We start from the raw sequence: 23962 nt of genomic DNA, 5'->3' as shown, positions 1-23962 counted from the left end.
AAAGCCATTGAAAGCTAATGCTATAAAGTTTTAATGGTTGATAGTGAAGAACTTCACCTACCCACTTTAGTTTGTTATATAGTCATAGTTGGAATAGTGACCAATTATGTCTTTTTATTCAATATACAATGGTTTTACGTCTATATACGTCTAGAGAATATATCAAATCCATCTTACATGTAATAGTAAGGTAGGAATACCAACTAAATCTATTAGTATGACGTAGATGATTCTTTTGACCACCGTTCTGAAAATTACAAGCTTTGATCATTTAGATGATCAATTTCAAATCATGCCACGTCATGATGAAAAAAAAATTATTTGATATGTGAGATAGAAAAAAAATTTTCTGGTACTTAAAGAAGAATGAAATTTTATATTTACTCTTACTTGGTGTAAATATCAAAAATATTTATTTATTAGAACATTATTCTTTTGTGTACACATGAAGATTTACAAAAGTTTTGAATTATACAAAAAGTACTCATCTTACCTCATAAATTTAATAATTAGTATTCTATACACTGCAATGGTGTTTTTAAACTTCATAAACAAGAGTTATATATTTATTTAATACTAATTAATTTATTAAAATTTTAAAATATTTTTGTCCGATACATATTAATTTTTTAACTTCACTTGTGAAATTTAAAAACTACCCTATCAATTTAATATCTCTAATTTAAGATTTATAAATAAGACCTTCAATTGAAGTTTTTAAAATGTTTTAACTGTTAAGAAAATTTTTCTTAAACGTATTTCAATTTATCAATCCAAAAAAAAGTTAATCATAATTCATGGTAAAAATTGTTAGGCAAGGTTTTTTTTTTTAAAATTTTCTTTAATATCTTTACCTATTTGATTTATATATTTAATTTTGGGATTTCAGTTAGAATAAAGTTTGTGGCAATCTTTTATATACTATTTTGCCTCACTGTATTTCGAAATTTGATTTTCATCACCTCAATCCCTCGAAACTAAACAATTTTAGAGATGGAAATGGCCTAGAAGAGGCTGGGACACGAGTTTCGAATTTCATATTCAAGAGAAATGAGGGAAAGAAAAAAAAAAGCGATGCATGGGCACTTGGATTCTCTTTGGTGTAAGAATCCAATATACATAAAATACATACATAGACCCATGACACAGGTAGAAAAACATACATACATATATTATATATATTGATGTACATTTTTGTAGATGGCAAACGGACGAGTTCGATCATTTAAGCGGTTCAAGCCATCTTGAATTGTTTCGAATTCAAGTTAGTTGATAATCATTTTAGATTTTATATAAGATGTAATCATTTCAACATAATTTTTGGGTTTATATTGTTTCAGATTTGAAACTTTGTTTAGGATCAAATAGGGGTGTACAAAAGTCAATTAAAATGGAATTAATCCACAAAAATCGGTTAATTCTCTTTAGTTAAATCATTTTAAAATGGTTGATTCGGTTAAGAACCTCAATTAAATTAGTTAAATCATATCAGTTTGATTTAAAAAATTTAAAATTGATTAACCGAATTCACCGTGTTTATATTTTTTATTTCTATAGCCTATAAGGTGCTTTCTTGCATGTAAATAAAACAATTGAACACAAAAAATAAATTATATAAAAAAGATAAAATAAGATATAGCAAAAAAACTGTTATGTTGATATAAGTAGATCCCTCCTCTTTCTTTTAGGCATATATGAATTTGGATTGCTTTAATTTCATCTCATGTCTCAAGAGACAAAATATATGATTTTAGATTACACAATATATAGGAGGTAATCCTCCCTTCTCTCATAAATCTTGTTGCCTCCAATTTTTATCATTCGAATTTAAGACCTGCAAGTTAGAGTGTTAAATTCTCAAAAATATACTTGTTTTTGCACGATACGTAGACATACATTTTTTATATCATTTTAATGAAACCAACTAAATTAATTTTTGTATGGGATTGAAAGCTAGAAGATGTACCAAAGAGTCCTTGATACAGATTTACCTGCTCCTGAGCTATTGGTCAGAAATTGGCCATCACTTAAATGCTAGTGCCAATTTTCCCCTACAAGCAGTATAGGTTTCAATCAAACAATGACAGGGCATATTAATCTTTTGAAAGATCCTTCTTTGCCTTGGCTCTTTGAAGCTTTTTAAAAGGGGTAGTTTGAACATTTGTTGAGTACCCTTCAATTGTTGGGATTGTCTTTAAGTCCTTGACCTGGGGCTGAGATATATATGGCCTCTGGGGTTTGACTAAATGTTTGGGGCCCCTCCCTACAGGCTATGGCTCAGCATTAGTCTTGTGTTTTGTTTTTATTTATTGTTTTCAATTTAGTGGCCTTCATTACAGCATGCTACGCAGTTAATCTTTCCCTGTCCTGCGTGACTGCTTTCAGCTCCTTTCCCACTTTAGTCCACCTTATATTTTAGTTAGCACCCATCCGTGCAACTTAAATTGGCCATTTCACACCATAAGGTATGGATTTTCTAAGTCTTGGTTGACTCCTGAATGTGAAAGCCAGAAAATTACTCTTTTGTTTTGTTGCAAATTCACCACAACTTTAACTTCGATTGATGTACTTGACATTTTGCTTTCCATGTAATGAGTGGTAGTGTCAATACATCTAAACACACCAAATTTCCCTCTCAAAGCAAAACACCAAAAGCCATCATCTTAAATGATGACAGCAAAACAAGACCTAACGTTTTGGTGTAGTCTGATTTTTCTTTTAATTGTAATTTGTAATTTTGTTATAGTTGAGCTGAATCTAGCTGTAGAATTCTATTACTTGTCTCTCTTCAGTCTTTCCATTTGGTCCAATTGAGCTGTCTTCCTATTTGAGTTAGTTTTATTTGATAGCTAGCAGTTCTACTCTTACGTGTCATAAGTGTCGTTGGGTTATTTGATTATTGTAGTATAATATTTTAAAAAATTCTTAAACTATTTTTAAAAAATTTAAATAAGTGTTCATTCTTTCATTACGTTAATCAAATTCATATATTTTTATTTTAAATCAAATAAACTCTTATAACTAATAATTAACTAATTATCATTAGTCGACAATTAATTAAAACACTACTTATCATTTTATACTCACATAAAGTTGACATAACGTTGATGTGATATTGATGTAGAGAGTAATCTATTACATGTTTGTGTCATCATCCCACATCAGCATATCACATTATGTATTATGACATGTCAACATATCACATATAACTAACAGTTGACTAATTGTCATTAGTCGACAATTAATTAAAATGTCACTTGTCATTTTATAACCATATAAAGTTGGCATAACGTCGACGTATTTGTCACATGTTTATGTCATCATCCCATATCAACATGTTACATTATGTGTTATGATATGTCAACATATCACGTCAATACCACGTGACATAAAATAATAAGTGATATTTTACCCAACAATAATTAGTTAATCAGTAGTTATAAGAATTTATTTGATTCAAAATAAAAATATAAGGATTTGATTGAACATAATAAAATCCTAAAGGTTTATTTGAATTAATTTTTATGAATAGTTTAGAGTTTTTTTTTTTAAGTTTTATGCAATTAGTTAACCATTAATCATAAGGGCATATTTGATTTAAAATAAAATATAAGATTTTAATTGAACACAATAAAAATAAAGAATTAGTTAAAAAATTTTTAAAATAAACAAACTTATATATAATAAGACTTGAACCGAGACATATGAGTATCTCCCTTACTTTTCTATACAATATTTTACCATTTCACTAGTATTTTACTTATATCAATCCCGTATACCAATTTTTATTAAATGAGTACTCATAAATATTTGATTGACTTCACCACGGCAATAAAATGTAATTATAACTAATAAGAGCATGTACTGATTTTAGTCAAAAGGCTGAGAAAATTATAGTATATTGGATTCACATTAAAAAAAAACAATTATGTACAAAGAGGCACAGGCACTGTATTTGTAGAAGCTAAACTGACATGAATCAGAAAACAAGTGGAGAGCATCACCTACCCACTTAGAGATGTTGTATAGTCATTTGCTTGGAGAAAATTTAAGGTTTGGTTCAAACTACAATGAAATGATTAAATAAAGATGAGATGAATATTTTATATTATCCACCACTCTTTTAAAAGACCTAATTAACTGAACTAAGTTTGGAAAACCTACTAAATAGTCAACATCACTAAGGAACTGCTGGATTGAATTTGCTTCAGATTGCAGGACTGTGTTGTGAAGAGGACCAGGCGTGATAGTGACCCATTCCCATATCAGCTTCTGGCTTCAGCAGCATGTCATACATCTCAGGGACTAGTGGCTCAGCAGCATTATTTGACAAATCGTTTTGGTTTTCATCCCTGGTTACTTCCAGCCCGAGTTCATTTTCCAAGTCATGCAACCACTTCTTATTTACAGCTTCTTTGACGTATCCTTCCCCAAAGTTTGAGCTCTGGTTGCCCTCCATCTCATGTAATTGAATCCCATCAGACTGGAATGACCCTAAGTTATCCAGCATATCCCAAAAATCCAAATCAGACTCCAATGGGATATCGAAGGCGGTATCCAAGATCTCTGGCTTATTCACTTCCTCTGATGCGTTATTGGCATCATAAAGTCCTGCAAAGTTGAACAGGGAACCTGCTTGATTTTCTGGATTTGAAACATCAATCTGACTGGAATTGGTGATGTTGGAGTTGTAGGACGAGATTGAAGAACTCGACAATTCTTTTGGCTCCTCGAATGGGCTGCTGTGGTTTGACAGCTCTGTTTTGAAGTCTTGTGCTTTGTCTGATACTGACATAGCAAATGCCTCTCTGGGCTTTTTGTTTACAGATCCTTCATCCCATTGATGCTCAATGTCAATCTCTAAATTTCTCTTGCCACTTGATGATGACACAAACGTAATAGAGGAGCATGATGATGATGAGGTCATGGAGGACTCCTTGGATTCATCTGTCTGCTGAATATTCCCATTCTTTGAAGCTAATCTCCGTTTCAAATGAGTGTTCCACACATTCTTTATCTCATTGTCTGTCCTTCCTGGTAAATGTGATGCAATTTTGGACCACCTGGAAATTAATTTAATTGTAACATAAGGAATTAAGATAACTTGACAAGAAAAAAAGGAAGGGTACTTCCTAACTGAAAAAATGCCAAATCAAGTCAGATTAATGCATATTTCTAATTGTAACTCACTTGTTTCCCAAACCCTCATGCAACCTTATAATAGTATCCTCTTCCTCTCTGGTGAAGTTCCCTCGCTTGACATCTGGCCGCAGGTAATTAATCCATCTTAAACGGCAACTCTTTCCACATCTCAATAGCCCTACAACATAGTGAAAACAAAGCATGTGAACTCTGAAATCGTGTGTGCTAAAGCAATAATAACCAAAGTCCTGTCAGTTTCTCTATCTGTTGAGACAATGACATTATCAATGGTGACAATTCAATGTTTTTGCCTTCAGACTTCAACTAATGAAGATAAACGGAAGAAACATAGCTTTCTGTGCGTTGGGATGTTTATATCAGATAGGGAAAGCAAAAGAAATTCATCAGTTTGTTAAGATGTCAAAGGTTTCTCATTAAAAAAGGAAGAATCAATTCATTCTTTTATCTGGTATCAAAAACTAAGTGCTTGGAAAAACTTATTCCATATGGTGGAAGTCACTGGCTTTCTATTAGTTCTTCCACTTTGAATCTAAACAAAATGAAAGTTCTGTTAAATGTTAAACAAAAACGGAAGCAACAATAAGCTACTAGAGGCCTTGAGACAATCTGATGTTGACCCTCAATTCTTCAGGTAGAAAATTTCCTAACTCGTGAAAGATGTGAGGGTTGACAAGGTTTAGGACAAACAAAGGGAAAGTAGGTTCTTTGCATTGACCTTTTCATTTCAACAAAACTGGCCAAACACCAACCAAATAAAGTTAATGTAGAAAAAATTAATGCCAGAATAGTAAAAAGGGAAGCTTCTTATTCAAAAACAAACAAGTATGAAGAGTTCAAACATTTCGTTCAACTAATTCGGATGGATTGTTTTGTTGATTAAGATTTTCCTTCACCAATACGAAGGTGTTCCGAAAAGTAGAAATATCCCGGATAATGACATATACATGCTCATATGGAATGACATTAAAGAAGGGACTGGGTTGATTTTTGTTTTTATTTTTTGCAAATGACATTTCAAAGTTTGCAAGGTGACCATAAAAGAGAAGAAATTCACTGTATCAGAAGCTTAATGTAGCGTATGGTTGAGAAGTAGCAAAGAATTGGCAGTATCTGCGGATTTGAATAAGTATTTCATTACTGCAAAGGTTTCAAACTTGCCTTCCAATCATTGCCTCGTGAATATTTATTACCTATAAACAATGAAACAGTCAACAGCCACACCTTATTCGAACAAACAGCGACACTTTTACAGACTCTGCAATGCCTTCTTCTCAACAGGGTGGTTTAACAAACATGGTTTGGAAGAAATAAAATATATGAATAGTGGCAAACTTTGGATTTACATGAAAGGTGATTAAAGGGAATTATAAAAAATTATAAATTTATATATTTCAAATTTTATTCATGCATTCGAGTATTTGGCTCATTGGTTGATGTATTATCTCCTGCTTAAAGAGAAGGGTTCGAATCTCCTTTCTCTCAATTATAAAAAAAAAATTTATACATATAATAATCAAAAATTAAAAACTGAGACATGACGATGGCGATGACCACCGCCACCACCTTGTACCCACTGGACGAGAATGAAATGGATGAGAGAAAAGTTATGAATAAAGACTAACAGAATAGAGTAATTGGTTACTATCGATAAAATATAACGTAGGGTTCTGAATTTTGTGATGATGGAACAAAATATAAATTCCGTTGGTTAATTCAATGACCAAGATCAAAGTCAAGAACAAATCAAAAAATGTTGTTTCCATGCCTGAAGCTATGAACAACATTGACTCCTGGAATATTTTTATGATAACGATATCCAGATTTGACACAGAGAGAGAGAGAGAGAGAGAGAGAGAGAGAGAGAAAGAGAGACAGAGAGAGAGGGAGAAGAAGAGCAAAAGAGACTGACCAGCTTGTTTAGGGAGAGCCCTCCAGTTCTCATGTCCATGTTTCTGAATAAAAGTGATAAGCCTCAAGTCCTCTGCAGGACTCCATGGACCTCTCTTCACTTGGTTCTTATCACAACATGGAGCTCTTCCTTTACCCATATCTGATTTCCAGCTGAACTTTTTGCTTAGAGCGCTCACTCTTGTTAGTGATGAATTCAAGGACTAAAACAAAAAAACAGAGAGAAAAACAGTACTTCTCTCTGTTTTCTTCTTTCTTTTTTCCTTCAGATATCTGATTCTTCAATCACCATTCTACTCTCTTTATATATATAAATACAAGAAAGGCCACAAGGGTCATGCCATGAAATTGGGGATCCCCTTTTGAAAGCAATATATAGAGGGATATCCAGGAGGATTACTAAATATCTATAATTCCAAATATTAATTAATTATTCATTGCACCTGCATTCATATTCTCCCAAGTTCAAAAAGCTTATTTCACCTCCAGTTGCCCTCTTTGTTTTTCCTTTTATTTTGAATTTATTGCCTACTGAAATAGTGACTTAATATAGAAGCAACTATCATAGTCAAAACTTAGATGGTATTCACAGCCCTTGGTTGGCCCCAATTTCAAGCTCACTTACCATTTCTATTCTATATTTATATATTTTTCAAGCTATATCTGATTCGTTACGATGAAAAGATGCACACTCAAACTTGTGGATGCTTTGAATTAATAGTGTCCAATTTTGGCATGTCTACTCTTGTACCCACCCTCGTTGCTCTGTTTTGGGTATGTAAATTTGAACGAGATTCATTGTCAATTCAAGATGGGTTAGGTTGACAATTTGTTGCATAATTCACAAAGCAACGCGGTATGTAGTTAAGTGGATTTGGATTTAATTTGTGTAACTGTATTCATACGATAATTAGCAACACAATATGTAATTAAGTGAATTTGGATTTAATTTGTACGATAATTATGTAAATCCAATTAAAACAATAAAACTTTTATGTTCCATTAATGGTTATGTCCAATATAAAAGTTTTCATATCTAATTTGTGTTGACAGCAAAAGTTGTAAATAACACGTAGTTTGGCAAATTAAGATTTTGTCTACAATTGTGCTGCAATCATGTCATTTGATTATAACACCACAAATTTTTATATATACTGTCAAAGAAAACATTGTGTCTGCATATGAGTTGACCATCAACACGAAGATGGAAGGGGAAATGGATACGCAAATCTTCTTTTGTTGGGGAAACATACACTTGTAACCACTTCGATGCAGCATATATTTGTACTTCATATCTTTCTTTCCACGTTTATTATTTTTGTTTTGCATATTATTATAAAAACATCAAATATTAAATATAATTAACAATTCCTAAAGAAATAAAATTTAAATTAATTTATATATCTAGATATTAATAATAATTAGATGACATTATATTTATATATCTTAATTTTATTGTGCTTTAATCCCCTTGATAGATTCTATGTTTGTTCGAATTTGAATTTTGCATAATTCTGTAATTGTTAATATTAACTTGATTGTAACACGATAAACTTCATGTTGACATGAGTTGACTCATTTCACTTTTATATGATTTGGTTTTGACAAGTTTAATTAGTTAACGATTTTATTGGGTTAACCTAAATAATTCTAGCACATCTAATTTTCTTTAGACCTGTTAAATTATTAACATATTTATCATTGAGTCAATTAATTATGTTTAAACATGTTAATTGTATTAGGTGGTATTAACATGACTAGCTTAATTAAAATGGATTACCAAAAAATCCATATGATTGCATAAACCATTTTCTTATATTTACACTAGAATGCACGTGTGTTGTGTTAGGGTAAAATCAATATGTTTAGGAATTAGTTGTTATATTGATTATTAGATAGATTTGGGTTGAAGAAGGTATGGAAAGAAATTTATAAGAGGATATGGACTATTGTATATTGTTATTAGTATCATATAGTGTTGTTGCTACAAACGCTCTGAAGCTAATTTTGTAGCCATAGAGTGCCTTTTGTTATAAAAAAAAGTGTCAAAGTTAAGTGATTTTACTAATGTATTGCCAGCATTGCAGTTATATACAAAAGTTATAATTAAACTGTATGGCAGAGGCTGGTGCCTTGAAACAAAAAGGAGAAAGTACTTTGTTATGTAACTGGCAATTGAATTTCAGTGGCATGTTCATGAACAAATTGTGAGCAAAAAGTCTACAATTGAGCTATGGATTTATTAGTGTGTTGGTTTGAAGAACACCCATATTCCAACAAAAGAGTTTATTGTTAATATTGCTTTTTTTTAATTTTTTTGCAAGTAGACATAATTTCTATGAAAAAATAGAAATTATATAGTTAAATGTCATTAGGAGACTTAAATATTGGAATAAATAGGACACTTTGAAAGAAGAAAATAAAGATAACAGAAAGGTAAAATACAAAAATCACAGTCACTAAATATTTTTTTAAAATGGTGAAGACACAAAAAGTTTTGCACATGCATGTATAAAGTTTTGCATATGTATGTATAGAGTGATGCTGATGAATCATAAAGTAGAAATACTTCAAAATGTGGAAGCATTAATATAGCACCCTCAATTTTTTGTGTAAAATAAGTTAACTGAGAATGATTTATGAACTATATTGTGTCTTGAAGACTTCCAATGATAGATTAAATGTGTTGAGTATATGGAAGCATGCCTAATGACATTTAGGCAAATTTTTATGAATATATTTGGCAAATCTTGAAGTTTGATATTTTGATCAAGATTTGATCATATAATTAAGTATATGTATGAAGGATTTCAAGTAATATGAATGATTTGAAGTGTTTTGACAGAAGGAAAGTGAATTGGAGACCTTGAGGATGAATTCAGACACTTGAAAAAGTGAAAAATCTGAAAATTGGGTATGATCTACCGATAGATGTTTTACATCTATCAATAGATGAAAGATAGAAGGCTTGGGAGGGCAATTTGAACAAACATCTATCGATAGATTGACCTAGACTCTAGATAGATGTCCACCCAGGAACCAAATGAAGTGATTTGGATGAAATCTATTGATAAATTCACGGAATCTATTAATAGATAGCCATATGAAATTAAAGGAAACCAAAGTCAGAAGCATCTATCGATAGATCTACGGAATTTATCAATAGATGGTCAAACAAAAAAAATAAAAAAGAGGCTAAGGTAAAATCTATTAATAGATTTGAGGAATTTATCGATAGATGAAAGTCAACGCCCAAAATGTTTAGAAGGGTTTATTGATATATGCCTCCCATCTATTGATAGATCAACTCAAAAATGCAAAAATATAAGGGGATGAAGGCTATTAATTCATTTTAAAAACAAAAGAAAAATGCTCTTTCTCAAACCCCTGAAACCCAAACCTCCCAAACTGATTTTTGGAGCTATTTGGAGTAGATTGGAGCTTGAGAAATGCTTCTAGATGTAAAACGATTAATTTTCAATTTAATCAATTAATAGATCAGCATCGATTTGGTCTAGCTTTGGTGAGATTTTCTCTCTTGGGTTTGTTAGGGATTTAGAGTTGAGATTTGGGCAACCCAGCCACTAAGGTAAGAATTAGCTCATTATTGAAGGATTTGAGCTCATATATTGAATTGTGTTATTTTTGAAAAGCTGAATATTTTTGAAAGCTAGGAAATATATATGTTTTGGATGCTTTGATGTGTTTAAGGGGAAATTGGAGTTACCTAACTCGTTGGTGAGCTAAAGGATGGTTGGAGACTAAGAATTGGAGCTTGGCAATGGAACACACCTTTAACTATTACTGTGAGTGGGTTTTGTTTGAAAAGCATGTGATGTTTATCACATTGTTAATGTGCTACCATGGTACTAGAATAGTTTGTATGAATATAAATGCTTCGATGAACTAGCCTAGGCTAGCGAACAAAAATGTATGTGAATATGCGTGTTGTGTATTGTATGCCTTAATGTAAGCCACATAATGCCCTATATTATTTGAGCCTAGACTAGGAGGTCTAGTGGATGTGATAGACGTTTAAAAGTAGCTCACTTTAGACATTGAACCCCATGAAAGGTTAGAAATATTCAATACCTTGAAAAGTTATGGACTCTTATATGAGATATAGAGCAAAAGATGCTTATGAGTCCATAAAAGTAATCTATGGTGTGGATTGTGGAATGTGAGATATATAAGGCATGATGGCCTCATTGTGGGTTCGTGTTTCGTTTGATGTTGAGAATTTTGGATGTTGATCTAATTTAAGGTCAAATGGAGACCTACACTCTGAGACTATGTGTGCTTGCAGAGATGGTGCTAAGCCAAGACAAGTGGTATTAGTCTTGCCTGTGATTCTCGTTTGCAGTGCTTTAATGCCATTCATTGAGATTACTCTAAATGATGGCTATGTATATGATGACACCCATCTGAGACTACTCTGAGTGATGCCATCCGTTGGGAGATTACTCAAGATGATGATTCTGATTTTTCACTTGTTGCCTCAGCACGCACGTGATTTGATTCTCTACCAACACCTTCGCCTTGAGCAGGATTTAACTCAACTGGTTGGTCAGCATGCTTGATTTGATGATGTCCAAGGGAGGCCACTCTATTATTGTGATTTGAATTTGTGAGTGATATGGCATAGCCATGGATAGTTTTAGATAAATTCGATTTGAATCTGATATAATATTCTAGCGACTAAAGTGTGCCCATGAAGAATAACTTTGAATGGCTTTGAGGATAAACCTAGTGACATACATTACTTGTGGAGACTCTTTAGGGATGCTTGATATACCCCTAACATTGGAGATATTTGGTTGCACTGATAGTGCATTGAATATAAATTTGTCTAATATATATATGTTTTATTTATTTGCACTCTTATTGAGTATTAGATGACTCACTCATTTATTGTACCATGTGCAGACAAATAAGCCAGAAGACTGCATGGCAAGGGTCATCCATTGGCTGACCAATTTTGGCATCCAGTAAGTCCCCATCCTAACATGTCCAGTCTATTGAGTCTGTCATGAGCTTTTGCCTTTGGAGTTCGGTTTAGTTGTTTTATATGTAGGAATGAGTGCCATTTGAACTTGTGTTAAGGGTTGTAAATATGAACCCACTTTGTTGGCCAATGTATGGCCATATGAATATTGTATTAAATATTGTGTATGAACAATGTGCCAAAGGCAACTATGTGTATTAGAATTTAAATATTATATGAATATGTGGATTTAGAAACCCTTGGCTATGTGTGTATGATTTAGAATTTTAAGACTTACTCGGGTCTCGAGGGCTTCGCTTGTCAAACTCATGCACCAATCATGGACCCTCGGGTTTGGGTCGTGACGATTATTCCTCTACATTATTTTCAATCAATTGTTGAAAGATTGATTAAAAAGTGAAAAGAACTTGGTTAAACAATCAAAATGATTAGTCATAGGATTTTCTAAATAAGTTATAGTATAGGTTGAATGTTTCCAAACATTGAAACAGGGAGATATAGTTTGTAGTTGATAGAAAAGGAAGAAAACCTAAGAGATAGAGAAAAAGAAAGAGAAGAAAAATGCAAGAAAAGCTGAATAGACAAGAAAAGAAGAAGAAAATCTAAAAGCCCCATGGCCATCTAAACGCGAATGATTTGGTAGCAAATGAGTACTATCCTAAAGCTAACATAATGGCTTGAGGCCTCAATGCCCCATGCACGACTAGTAAAATTATAATCATCATTTTTTGCTACTTTTCTTTTCTTTTAAATCCCTTCTTTTAATCTTTTTATATTATAATAAGCAATTGATTACTCCTAGCTTGGAAAGAATGAATTAGCTGGTAAAACTAAAATGTAGGTTATTAATGTTGGCTAGAAGAAAGGCATGGGAAATTTGAGGAAAATGTGCATGTGTTAAAAAGTTGGTTGCTACCTAAGCAAAGCATAGATTGCATGTTTACTTTATTGTATTAAGGCGATTTTTGATTTGTCAAATTTGGTAGTTGAAATTGAAAAGGAGAAACTTTGGAGGCTCTGTTGAATTGAAAAGTTGATATTACAGTTAGTTTCTTAATGATTCTAGTCAGCAAAGAAAATTAGGTGTAATATAGATTTTATGCATTCACGTAGTGACGTTAAGAAAAGAACTACCCTAAACCAAACAAAAGAAAGCATAATAAACAAAAAAAAAAAACGAAATTACCCAATACCCAAAAGAAGCTGACCCATTTAATCACAAAAGCTCCTAAAATAGACCTTTTAAAGTTGTCTTCTTTTGTACATTATCATGTACTTTAGACACTACAACTGAACCCTAAAAGCTAAATACAATTTCTCTGAAACCCCAACTTTTATTATGTGAAATTTGATGAGCTATATTTTATTCTAATTACTAGATGAATTTTTCCCAATCATTTAGTTATAAATCTTCATGAAAATAGTGTTATATTTGTGGATGATTAATGGTTGAAAGTATGGAAGAGAAAAGAAGCTAAAAAATATATTTTTTCGCATGTTAAGACATGAAGGGTCAATCCCTAAGCAAGACGGGTTGATCCTTGGTAATATTTTGACTAAATTTGGCTACTGGAAACATAAGGATTGACCTCTAAGTAAAGGACGGTCGATCTCCACCAAATAGAATGCTTGAGAAAGCTTCTAGAACCAAAAGGATCGACCCCTAATGGCTAAAAGGTCGATCTTTTCAAGATGGAACACCTAGAAAACTTTTTGAAAATACTAGGATCGATCACCAACATTTAAAAGGTTGATCCTTATGAAACAAAACCTAAAATTAGCTACTGGGCACGAAAAAGATCGATCATTGAGGAGTCTATGGTTGATCCTTGCAATTCTTGGAAGAAAAAAATATACCCAAGTATCAACCCTTTGGGTTTAAAAGGTCGACCCCTAAGGTCTAGTGTGGAAAAGGATATAAGCTTAACTCGAACCCCAGCTCTTGTTTCTCATTTCTTCAACCTCTATTTCACATCTAACAACCTTTAAACCTCTCACAACCCTTCAATACCCTTTTCGACAATGATTCAACCTTTCAATCTCGAATTTAAGGTAAGATTGAGCACTTTGGGGTTTGAAACTCATGGTTATAACCTACCTTTATATTTTTACGAATTTTAGCATATTAATCCTTCATTGAGGTAAGGATTTAGGATTTTTACTCTTCAAAAAGGTTGTGGAGGTAAAGATACTCAAGGTTGTTTAATATATGGTTTGAAATTTGGAAAATTATTGGAATTTAAATGACGGATATTCGATTATTCGATTAGTTTCGAAAAGAATTTTTCTAGAAACTAAGAGACTCATGATAGGTTTTATTATGCTAGGTGGTTGCTAGAGCTCAAATTCATAGACAAGCAAGGTTTTGACGACTCGAAGCTTAAGGAAAAATACACTTCTTTTTAAGGTGAGTGAGTACACCTCTTTAAGTACTTTAATACGTAAAGTGAGCATATCCTTATGAGCTATTTTACCTTTGCATGATTTGAATGACATTGGTAAAAATATGAATTTTGAGTATTTTACCCAAAATGCTTTCAAGAAAGTTTTAAATCTACTATATATATAAATATGGTATTATGTATTAGTTTTGAACAAGAAAGGACAAGCCCTTTCGAATGATTTCTCTTCAAATATTCTTCCATGGTATGGAAAAAGTGAAATTGACATGTAAACATCAAATGTTTGTATGGGTAAACGAATATCCCCTTGTTTGATATTGATAAGGAAATATTGTTGGTAATAGCTTATGTGAGCATTAGCTTTGTGTGATTAAGCATGATATTGCCCATTGTTATGAACAATTGTAGATGTGTATAGTTATGTTGAATATGTTTGAATGAATGTCTGGTTATAATTACGAAGTGTGAAGTTGTGGAGTGAAAGGGTCTAGACGGATGGCCTAATTTCTTCATCATGCGTGATGATACAATGGCATATAAGGTGTAGATAGAGGGCCACAAACCATCAAGGCACTAATGATTTGGACAATATACGAGTGTATTCAACATCATGTTACATTATTTGTGGCAACAGAGTGTAAAGGAAAGGCTCCAATCCACAATATTTATGTCAGTTGAAGGACACTTGTGATATTATGTGTGAGGCACAACTTATATGATATGTATGTTGGGAGATATTGTGATGTCACTCACGTTGTTGTGTGGCGAGGCACTTCTATATACTTTGTGTTTGATGATATTGTGAGGAATTGAGTATCAATATGTAATTACTTGTTAGCTCATGATTTATAAACATGTGTGATACATGGTAGATTCTAGTATATGATCCTATATGATTCCAGTACGAATCCTTAAGTTCCCAAAGGGCGAGTTTAAGAACATGGTATCTAACCCTTGTGAGGGATTTGATATTTAGGTAAGTGTAACATCCTTGTTTTTTGTTAAGGCGTTTTCACAAGTGCTCAAATGTTTCTTTCATGAATGAGTTTATGAAATATGGTTTTTCTGATAAAGAAAGTTGCTTGGTTACTAGACACCTCATTTTCATGGATTGAAATGAGAAAGTTATGATTATGCAATATGCATGTTTATGATAAATTAATGATTTATGTAAAAAGTCTTCCCCTTGGCTTGTCCCCTTCCAGTATCTACTCACGGAATCTTTGTGACTCATCCCCTAGTTTTCCTTATTTTTCTTTTACAGATCAGTAGCTCGCTTGGCTTGACAACTTATGAAAGAGTAGCTCAGCTCATTTTTTATAGATGTGCGTTCCTTCCAACCCTTTAATGTCATTATACTCCGCAGTGTGTCGAGTCGAGTCCAATCTTATACTATTTATATTAATGTTGACACTTGGTTTGTTTAAATAAGTATTGAGATACTCATGTTTACTTTATGATTGTGGATATTTGTGTTAAGCCCTAAAAAGGTGCATATGAATGATGTTACCTATGGTGAAAAGACCATAGATAATAATGGCATAGGATGTGTGTCGGACTACAGAATCTATATGTATACAAATGTTAATGTTTAATGAAAGGAATTCCACACTTATATTGAAAAGTTCTATATTTGTGTGATAGTGCTCATTGTTTATAAATATGTTATACTGTATGGATGTTGTATGATGTGGTGGATGACAAGCCTACACATGTTGATTAAAAGGATTGCTTGGGTTTAGTGAGCCATACCCAGTAAGTCAATGCGCTGGTCATGTCTCAAAAGCAGGATGTGACAATTTCTTATAACATATAACAATCTTTAATAAATCAATCATCACAATTGTCCAAAAATAAAGCAAAAGGTTGAAGAGGATAAAAAATATATATTAAACAGAAAAAGAAGCCAAAACTAAAACACTTGAAAGCCCCTCAAGAAAAGCTACGCCAAGACTTGAACCATTTTTTTTCAAAATAAAAAGAAAACTCTATTATATATTTTATTTTTCTCCCAAACTTTATTTGATTCGTTTCGAAAATAAGAAGCATAACACCAAGACTTGTGGATGCTTTGAATTAATAGTGTCCAATTTTGGCATGTCAATTCTTGTGCCCACTCTCATTACTCTGTTTTGGCATGTAAATTTCCTTGCCAATTCAATATGGCTATATGTGGGTGGGTTGACAATTTGTTAAATGATTCATAAAGCTACACGATATGTAGTTAAGCAGATTTAGATTTAATTTATATAATCATATTCTTAGTATAATTACATAAATCCAATCAAAACATTAAATTTTTTATTTAATTAATGTTTATGTCCAGCATAAAAATTTTCATATCTAGTTTGTATTGCTTAGAATACTAATAAATTGTGTGTCTGTAGACACTAAAAAATAAATAAAATATATAAAATATATAATTAATTAAAAAAATGAAATGAATGATGAGTTTTGGTAGGGTAGTGGAGCGTGCCCCTGCCAGTACCCAGACACCTCCCTCACCGTACCAGACGCGAAAAATTTGCGTCTGGCAAGGCAGTGGAGCGTGCCCCCTCCAGAGCCCAGGAACTAGGTATAAAGGGGAGGGGGCACTGTAGCATTTGGGGAAGAACCTGCAAGCCAAAAACAAGCAACCAGAGACCCAAAAATCCTAGTCTAGCAGCCACAACAACCCACAGATTCTGAATCAAAAAATACAGAAAAATAAAAAATACAATGAGAATGGAGAGTTGATAGCTTGTTTTAAGGGAGTCATTTCACCGTCGCCGGTGGTGGCGGTTTTACTTTCCCAAGCTCGGGTGCAACGAAGCCGACACTGGCAGCAGAGAGAGAGAGGGATAGAGGTCCGATCGGCGATTGCTTTTAGGGAAGATCTGGAAATTTTAAGTTACCGGTTGAAGAGGAGAAAGTTGAGGGCTTAGCAGACACCAGATCTGGTGCTGGGAGTTACTGCCGTACAACCTAGAAAAAAGAGAGAGAAACCTGATCGGTGGAAGGGCTAAGAGGGGAAGGCACCGGGAAAGGGAGAGTCGCCTGCTAGGGAGCAACGTTGGCGACCGTCAAGTAAGAAGGCTAAGAGAGAGAGTTGGCTGGTGAAGAGAGATGGGAGAGAACTGGTGCTATTAGAGAAAGGAAGTGAAAGAGAAAAGAATGAGAAGCTTAAAGGGCAGTGGGCAAAACGGTGCCGTTTCGCTAATCGGTTTTTGGGTGCCACAAAGAAGCTGAAACGGTGTCGTTTCAAAGGAAAAAGAATACTCTTTTGGGCCTCCAACAATGAATTCGGGAAGAGGGTCCAGTCGTTTGTCCTATTGAACTTGGGTCAGCATCTGAGCCCAAGTCAGGTAAAAAATTTTCACTTATTCCTTTATGGGCTTTTTGTGTTTTGTGATGATTAGACCGGATATGGGTTAGCTAGATCATTTAGTAGAATGTTTGAAAGTTTTTTTTAAAATAAATAAATAAATATTTAAAAATATAAGAATTAATGCAAACAACAAATATAAGGGTGAATATTAGTGGTAAAAGAAATAAATTTAAATACTTTGTGAGTCATAAAAATTATAATAATAAATAATGAATAAAAAAATAATAATAATAAATAATAATATAGCTTTATATGAAATAGAGAAAGGAATACGAATGAGGATAAAACGAAAATAGGATAAGATAAAGAATCATTAATGAAACAATAGTTTAATTTAATACCGATGATGGGATAATCGGTCGAGATACGAGAAGTCGCAATCCCGGGCCGATATTCCCTAGGTTCGGAATCCGAATCAAGGCTCCATCAGTACGATGGGAGGGTCTCGATTTCAAGATTCCGAAATTCTTAATAAATAAAGAGTTTGACTATACCAAAAAAATTACTTGATAAAAATAATAAATAAATAAAAAATGATAAAAAATAATAACAATTCAAGCATATAATAAATAATTAATTTGTGAAAATACAATATACATGACATTAAATAAATAAAAAATAAAATAAAATAAATAAATAATAATAAAAAAATAACTAATTTAAAATTAAGCACTGAATATTAAGTGGCATAAACTATAAAAAATGTGAAGATAAAGATAAAAAAATAATAAATATATATATAAAATAAGATCTTAGGCATTAGGTTTGAATAAAAGATTGCTTATGAAAAATATAATAATAATAATAATATAAAAATACATAAAATAAAAATAGTATAATAAAAAAAAAAAAAAAATTGTTATTCAATAAAGTAACGTGGAATCATAAACAGTTTATCTAATTATAAAAGGAAAATATAAGAGTAACTTAAAATAAAAAATGTAAAGTATTAAAAAATAATAATAATAATTAGAAATAAAATAAAAAATATGATAATAAAAAATAAAATAAAATGAAAGTAATAATTGATAATAAAAATGGACAATTGTATGGTATGTACATATATATTGCATCATGCATATTATTGCATATAAATATTTCTGTTTTCGAGTTTAAGCCCCGATGATGGGATCTTCCGAGGATCTTGCGAAGGCGGGTATTTCTCGAAAAGTTCCCGAGGTGAAAAGATGTCCTCGGGTCCCACCAGTATGATGGGAGGGCTCGAGAACCATCTTTAATAAAAGGCTTTTGCTCGAATTAGGTTCATTATGCACAAAAATATTATTTTAAAAAGAAAACGTACGATGACCCCGATGACGAGAATTATTCGTCGAATTTGCAAAAGCGAGTTTCTCGGATAATTCCCTAGGTGAGAGAATATCCCGAGTCCCACCAGTATGATGGGCGAATTCGGGAAAATATCCTCGATAAAAGGTTATTCGTCCGGTATTTTTATCTCACGCCATGCATTTCATCTTACTTCACATTTGCATTCCATTTTAGGATAAATAAGGGATAAAATAACATAATCATAACTAAGGAAATATAATAAAAGTCTAATAGGATAATCTAAAAATGGTACCGTTCATGAAACGGGCATCCCGGGGGTGCTAATCCTTCCCCGGGCGTAACCGTACTCTCGAACTTAGATCTAGAAAAATGTAGACCATTTTAAGGTTCTTTTCGGTGGGCTTAAAATTAATTTAAGGCTTCATCGATTAGAATCGAGTCAATGGGTGGCCAATCGCACCTAGTAAAAGAAGATTGGTGGGGACTCCTAGTTTAATATTTTAGTGAGTTTTCACATTCGCGTCTGGCGGTCAGGTTCCCGGACTCGCACGTTACGACAGTTGGCGACTCCACTGGGGACTGCCGAGAGTCGAACCATTAAATAATAATAGGTTATCAAAGGCTTTAAATAATTCAATATTTCCTTAGTGTTAATGATTTGTTCTGTATATTTTATTTGGTGCATTAGTTTATTTCGCATTTATTACTTTATTGCTTTTAATAATTATGGGGATTTAGGATAGAGGGATGTGAGATTGTTACTCCAAACTCGATGTTTTCCTTCACACACACAGCACATTTTGTATTCATGCATAAACCCTCCACCCGGGTTATGTCCTTTTTAGGAGGGAGTTTAGTAGCTACGCTCTCGTGAGGTGATAACCTCTGCACGGGCTAGTGCAGACTCCCACTCAAATTGAACCTAGTCCGTTTGAAGCTTGTAATGGGTGAAGACCGGGGTGCCTTACTAGTCCGCGTAGACGATAGTGAGGAACGATTTGGGAACCTTAGCTTTGTCTACAGTCCCAACCTAGCATATAGAATACCGAGAGTAGCTTAATCCTAGGTAGGGCCATACCCGTGAGAATATACCCTATAAATAGGTACACATGAAGGAATTTCTTCCACTCCCTCTATTTTAAATTATGCTACGAGATAATAAAGTATTATGGAGTAGACAATAATACCCATGATATTGCTTATTATTCTCTCATTATTTTTAACATTCCATTCCTTCTTTTTACCATACTAACTTAAGATTATTTTGCTTGTCATGTGCATGTTACATGTTCATTTGCATGCATCGTAATTGCATATAGGAGAAATATTGGCTACACAACATCCAACCTAAGAGATCCCGATTACATCCATGGCATCGTCATCGGCAGGTCCGCTCAACATATACAGAAATGACTATGAGATAGAGTTACAGATGGGGCAGATCCAACAAGAAAAAGGAGACTGTTTGACCCAAGGACATGTCCCAACTTTACCCAAGAGAGTTCACTTGGACCTTCAGCAGAATGACATCACAGAAATGGTAGGAATTTGGGAACAGTGGAGACGTGCTCACCGAGACAATTTTCAAAACAAGTATGGACACATTGCATGGCTCTTATATGTACCTGTTGATGACCAGATGCTCCGAGCCATTGTCCAGTTTTGGGATCCCTCATACCATTGCTTTGTCTTTAACAAGGTGGACATGACCCTTACCATAGAAGAGTACTTCTCTCTATTCCGGATAGATCACATGCAGCCTGACAAGATCTATTGGAGAGCCTAGAAGACAGGACACCGACAAAAGTTGGCCAAGTTGTTAAGAATGACTACGGTAGAAGTGGATTAGCATTTGAAGAAGAAAAGAGACACAGAATGCCTTCCGTGGAGTTTCTTGAACGGATATATTAAAAAACACATAAAGGATGAACAAGGTCTCTTAGCTTTTGCGATAGCAATCTACGGCTTAGTGGTCTTCCCGAAGGTTCTAGGTCATGTGGAGGTGTTAGTCATAGACTTCTTTGATCAGGTGATGAGGAGTATTAACCCGGCCCCATCTATCTTAGCTAAAACTTTTAGATCCTTGAATTTCTATAGACGCAAAGGCGAGGGACGATTCATTGGATGTGCCCAACTCTTAACTATATGGGTCAAAAGCCATTTCGAATGTAAAGAGAGCAAATTTCGGAAGCCTTATCTGTCTGTAAGTTGCCCTATCCTCGAGTTCTGTGAAAGTGTATGGCCCGACTATAAGAGGAAAGAAGAGTGGGTTACAAATCTCCAGAGGTTAATGAGCGTTGAAGTAACTTGGAGACCTCCATGGATGCCGCGAATGCAAGTGATGTATAAATGTGGAGACAAGTCGTGGGTGTCGTTGATGGGACCATGGGGAGCCATTAGCTATGCACCGATAATGGTACGGAGACAGTTCAGATCTGAGCAATTCGTCCCCATGACTCACCAGCTCAACCAGTTAGAGTTTACATATGGAGAGCCGAAAACGCTAAAGAAAATTGAGGAAATTGCACAAGATTGGAAGAAAACTTGCCGAGTGGATCAGGGAAGGGTTACTGATGAAGTCACCATAAGGTATCATACTTGGCACGACCAAATGGTGAAAGATGTTGTATGCCCCCCGAAAAATCCATCAAAACATCCCATAAACCCAGAACCTCAAAATGTCCTACTGGAGAGTGAGTTGACAAGAAAGATACTTGAAAAAGAGATGATGAATATGAAGCGGAGACATGACGATGACCTAGAAGAAGTGAAGAAAGAGACGGCAAGAAAGGTATGGATGGCTTTGGAAGAACGGGATGAATGGCAAAGCAAGTTTGAGAAAGTGAGCGTGGTAAATTCTTCTTTGATAGCCAGAATGCAAGAACTCCAAAGTGCCAACAATGCTTTGCAGCACGAGGTACGAAGACAAGAACAAACCATCCAAGAGTTGAAAAATGACTGCGACTTGTTGGAAACTGCCATGGAGGGCTACAAGGCATAGTACGAAGCATTAAGGCAAGAATATTTCCAAATAAGGGAAAGAAATGATTCGTGCACACAAAGCCTTCCAAGGAAAGAAGTTGAGATGCGATGGATACTGAGACAGATGAGAGAAGTGGCATTTAGAGCTCGAGTGATGGCAGACAAGACCGAAGAACTCAGGCGAGAGATTCTTCCCAGGGATGAATTGAGTGAGCGGTTGATCGATCACCTCAGGATGGTTAGGGACCAATATGACAAAGTCGATTTTTCCTCTTGATAGTTATGTAATGGTTTTAGACAATGATGTAATCGGATATTTAAGTTTTATGGATGTGGATTTTCTTATGGTAAATGTTGGATGGCCAATATTTTTCCTATTTTTTCTTTTCAATACATTTCATTTGCATCATAATGCATGATTTAAATAAAAGTAATAAATAATAATGCACTCAACATAAAATTCTAACTTATTCTTTAAACTAATAGAACAAAATTCTAGAAAAATAAATTCTCCACAGATACAATACAAGAGCCCGTTCTAAGATCATGGGGGATGAGCATTCAGAGAGGATGGATAAGATTGTGAAGAAGCAAGAAGAAATCATGGATCAGTTATCAAAAATTTTAGAGTTAATATCTACAAATAAAGGAAAGAGAGCGGTAGGGAGTTCTAGTACACCAGAAGACGTTCAACAGACAGAAACCAATACAGACCTTGTGTATCCACTAGGATTTACACCACCACCTGCAAGAAATGCGTCTATTCCCATGCCATCAATGGGTCAATATCCATTTTTTGGGATGCCAATAGGGCCACCACCGACTTATGCTCAACAAAGGCCAATTGGAGGGGCAAGTCCTTCAGATCCCATCTCTGTACCTGATCTGGATGATCCAAAGGAACAAGAGAAGCTCAAATGTGGATCCGTTGAATCGAAGGATAATCCCGATACCCATCAGAAATTTGACCTTTTTGTGGAAAGACTGCGCATGATAGAAGGAATGGGAATGTATTGTTCTATGGATGCAATTGAGCTCTGTCTTGTTCCAGATGTGGTTATACCCCCAAAATTCAAAGTTTCAGACTTTGAGAAGTATGATGGAACCAAGTGCCCAGTCACACACATCACCATGTATTGTAGAAGGATGGCCGCATATGCTCATGATGACAAACTCTTGATACATTGCTTCCAAGATAGCCTTACTAGTGCTGCAGCAAAGTGGTACATCCAGCTGGACCGTAATTGAATCCACACATGGAAAGACCTTGCTCAGGCGTTTGTAGCTCAATATAAGCATGTTACAGATATGGCTCCGGATCGCCTTTCTTTACAAAACATGGAGAAGAAACCCACTGAAAGCTTCAAAGAATACGCTCAAAGATGGAGGAATGTGGCCTCTCAAGTTCAGCCACCATTGACTGAGAAAGAAACCACTGTAATGTTTGTTAACACCCTGCGAGCCCCTTACTATGAACGATTGGTTGGTAGTGCCACAAAGAACTTTGTTGATATGGTGATTTCAGGAGAAATGATAGAAACTGCCATTAAGCAAGGGAAGATAGAAGGAGGTGATATGGCAAACACGACGAAAGGGGGAACTTTCAAGAGAAAAGAGGGAGAAGCCCAAGCCATCACTTCAGGATAACACCAAGGAGGAATATACAACCCTTACCAGCCATACCCACCATACCCCTATTACTCAACTGTGAACAACACTTCACAAAGCCCATACCTATACCCACCCATGCCAAATGCCTTTCCTAACCTGTACCCATATACTCCCATCCAACGGACACTTTACCCCACAAATATTCACCCACCTACTTCCACACCTGTTACAACT

At 34.2% G+C, this 23962-nt stretch overlaps 1 protein-coding gene across 1 annotated transcript; it reads right to left on the bottom strand.

Annotated features, from left to right (window-relative positions):
- Positions 1-3883: 3883 nt before the first annotated feature.
- LOC18594753 (transcription factor MYB63-like) lies at positions 3884-7525 on the bottom strand. Its single transcript, XM_007022385.3, has 3 exons — positions 7073-7525; positions 5191-5320; positions 3884-5063 (listed from the first exon to the last, which is right to left on the bottom strand). Exons 1-3 carry the CDS (start codon positions 7209-7211, stop codon positions 4208-4210), a joined length of 1125 nt encoding a protein of 374 aa, XP_007022447.3. The 5' UTR covers positions 7212-7525; the 3' UTR covers positions 3884-4207.
- Between the last annotated feature and the right edge of the window lie 16437 nt (positions 7526-23962).

This window comes from Theobroma cacao, chromosome 7 (genome assembly GCF_053813885.1).
Source record: "Theobroma cacao isolate CCN51 chromosome 7, ASM5381388v1, whole genome shotgun sequence".
In the NCBI taxonomy this organism is placed as follows: domain Eukaryota; kingdom Viridiplantae; phylum Streptophyta; class Magnoliopsida; order Malvales; family Malvaceae; genus Theobroma; species Theobroma cacao.
This window is presented reverse-complemented; position numbering and strand designations above follow the sequence as displayed.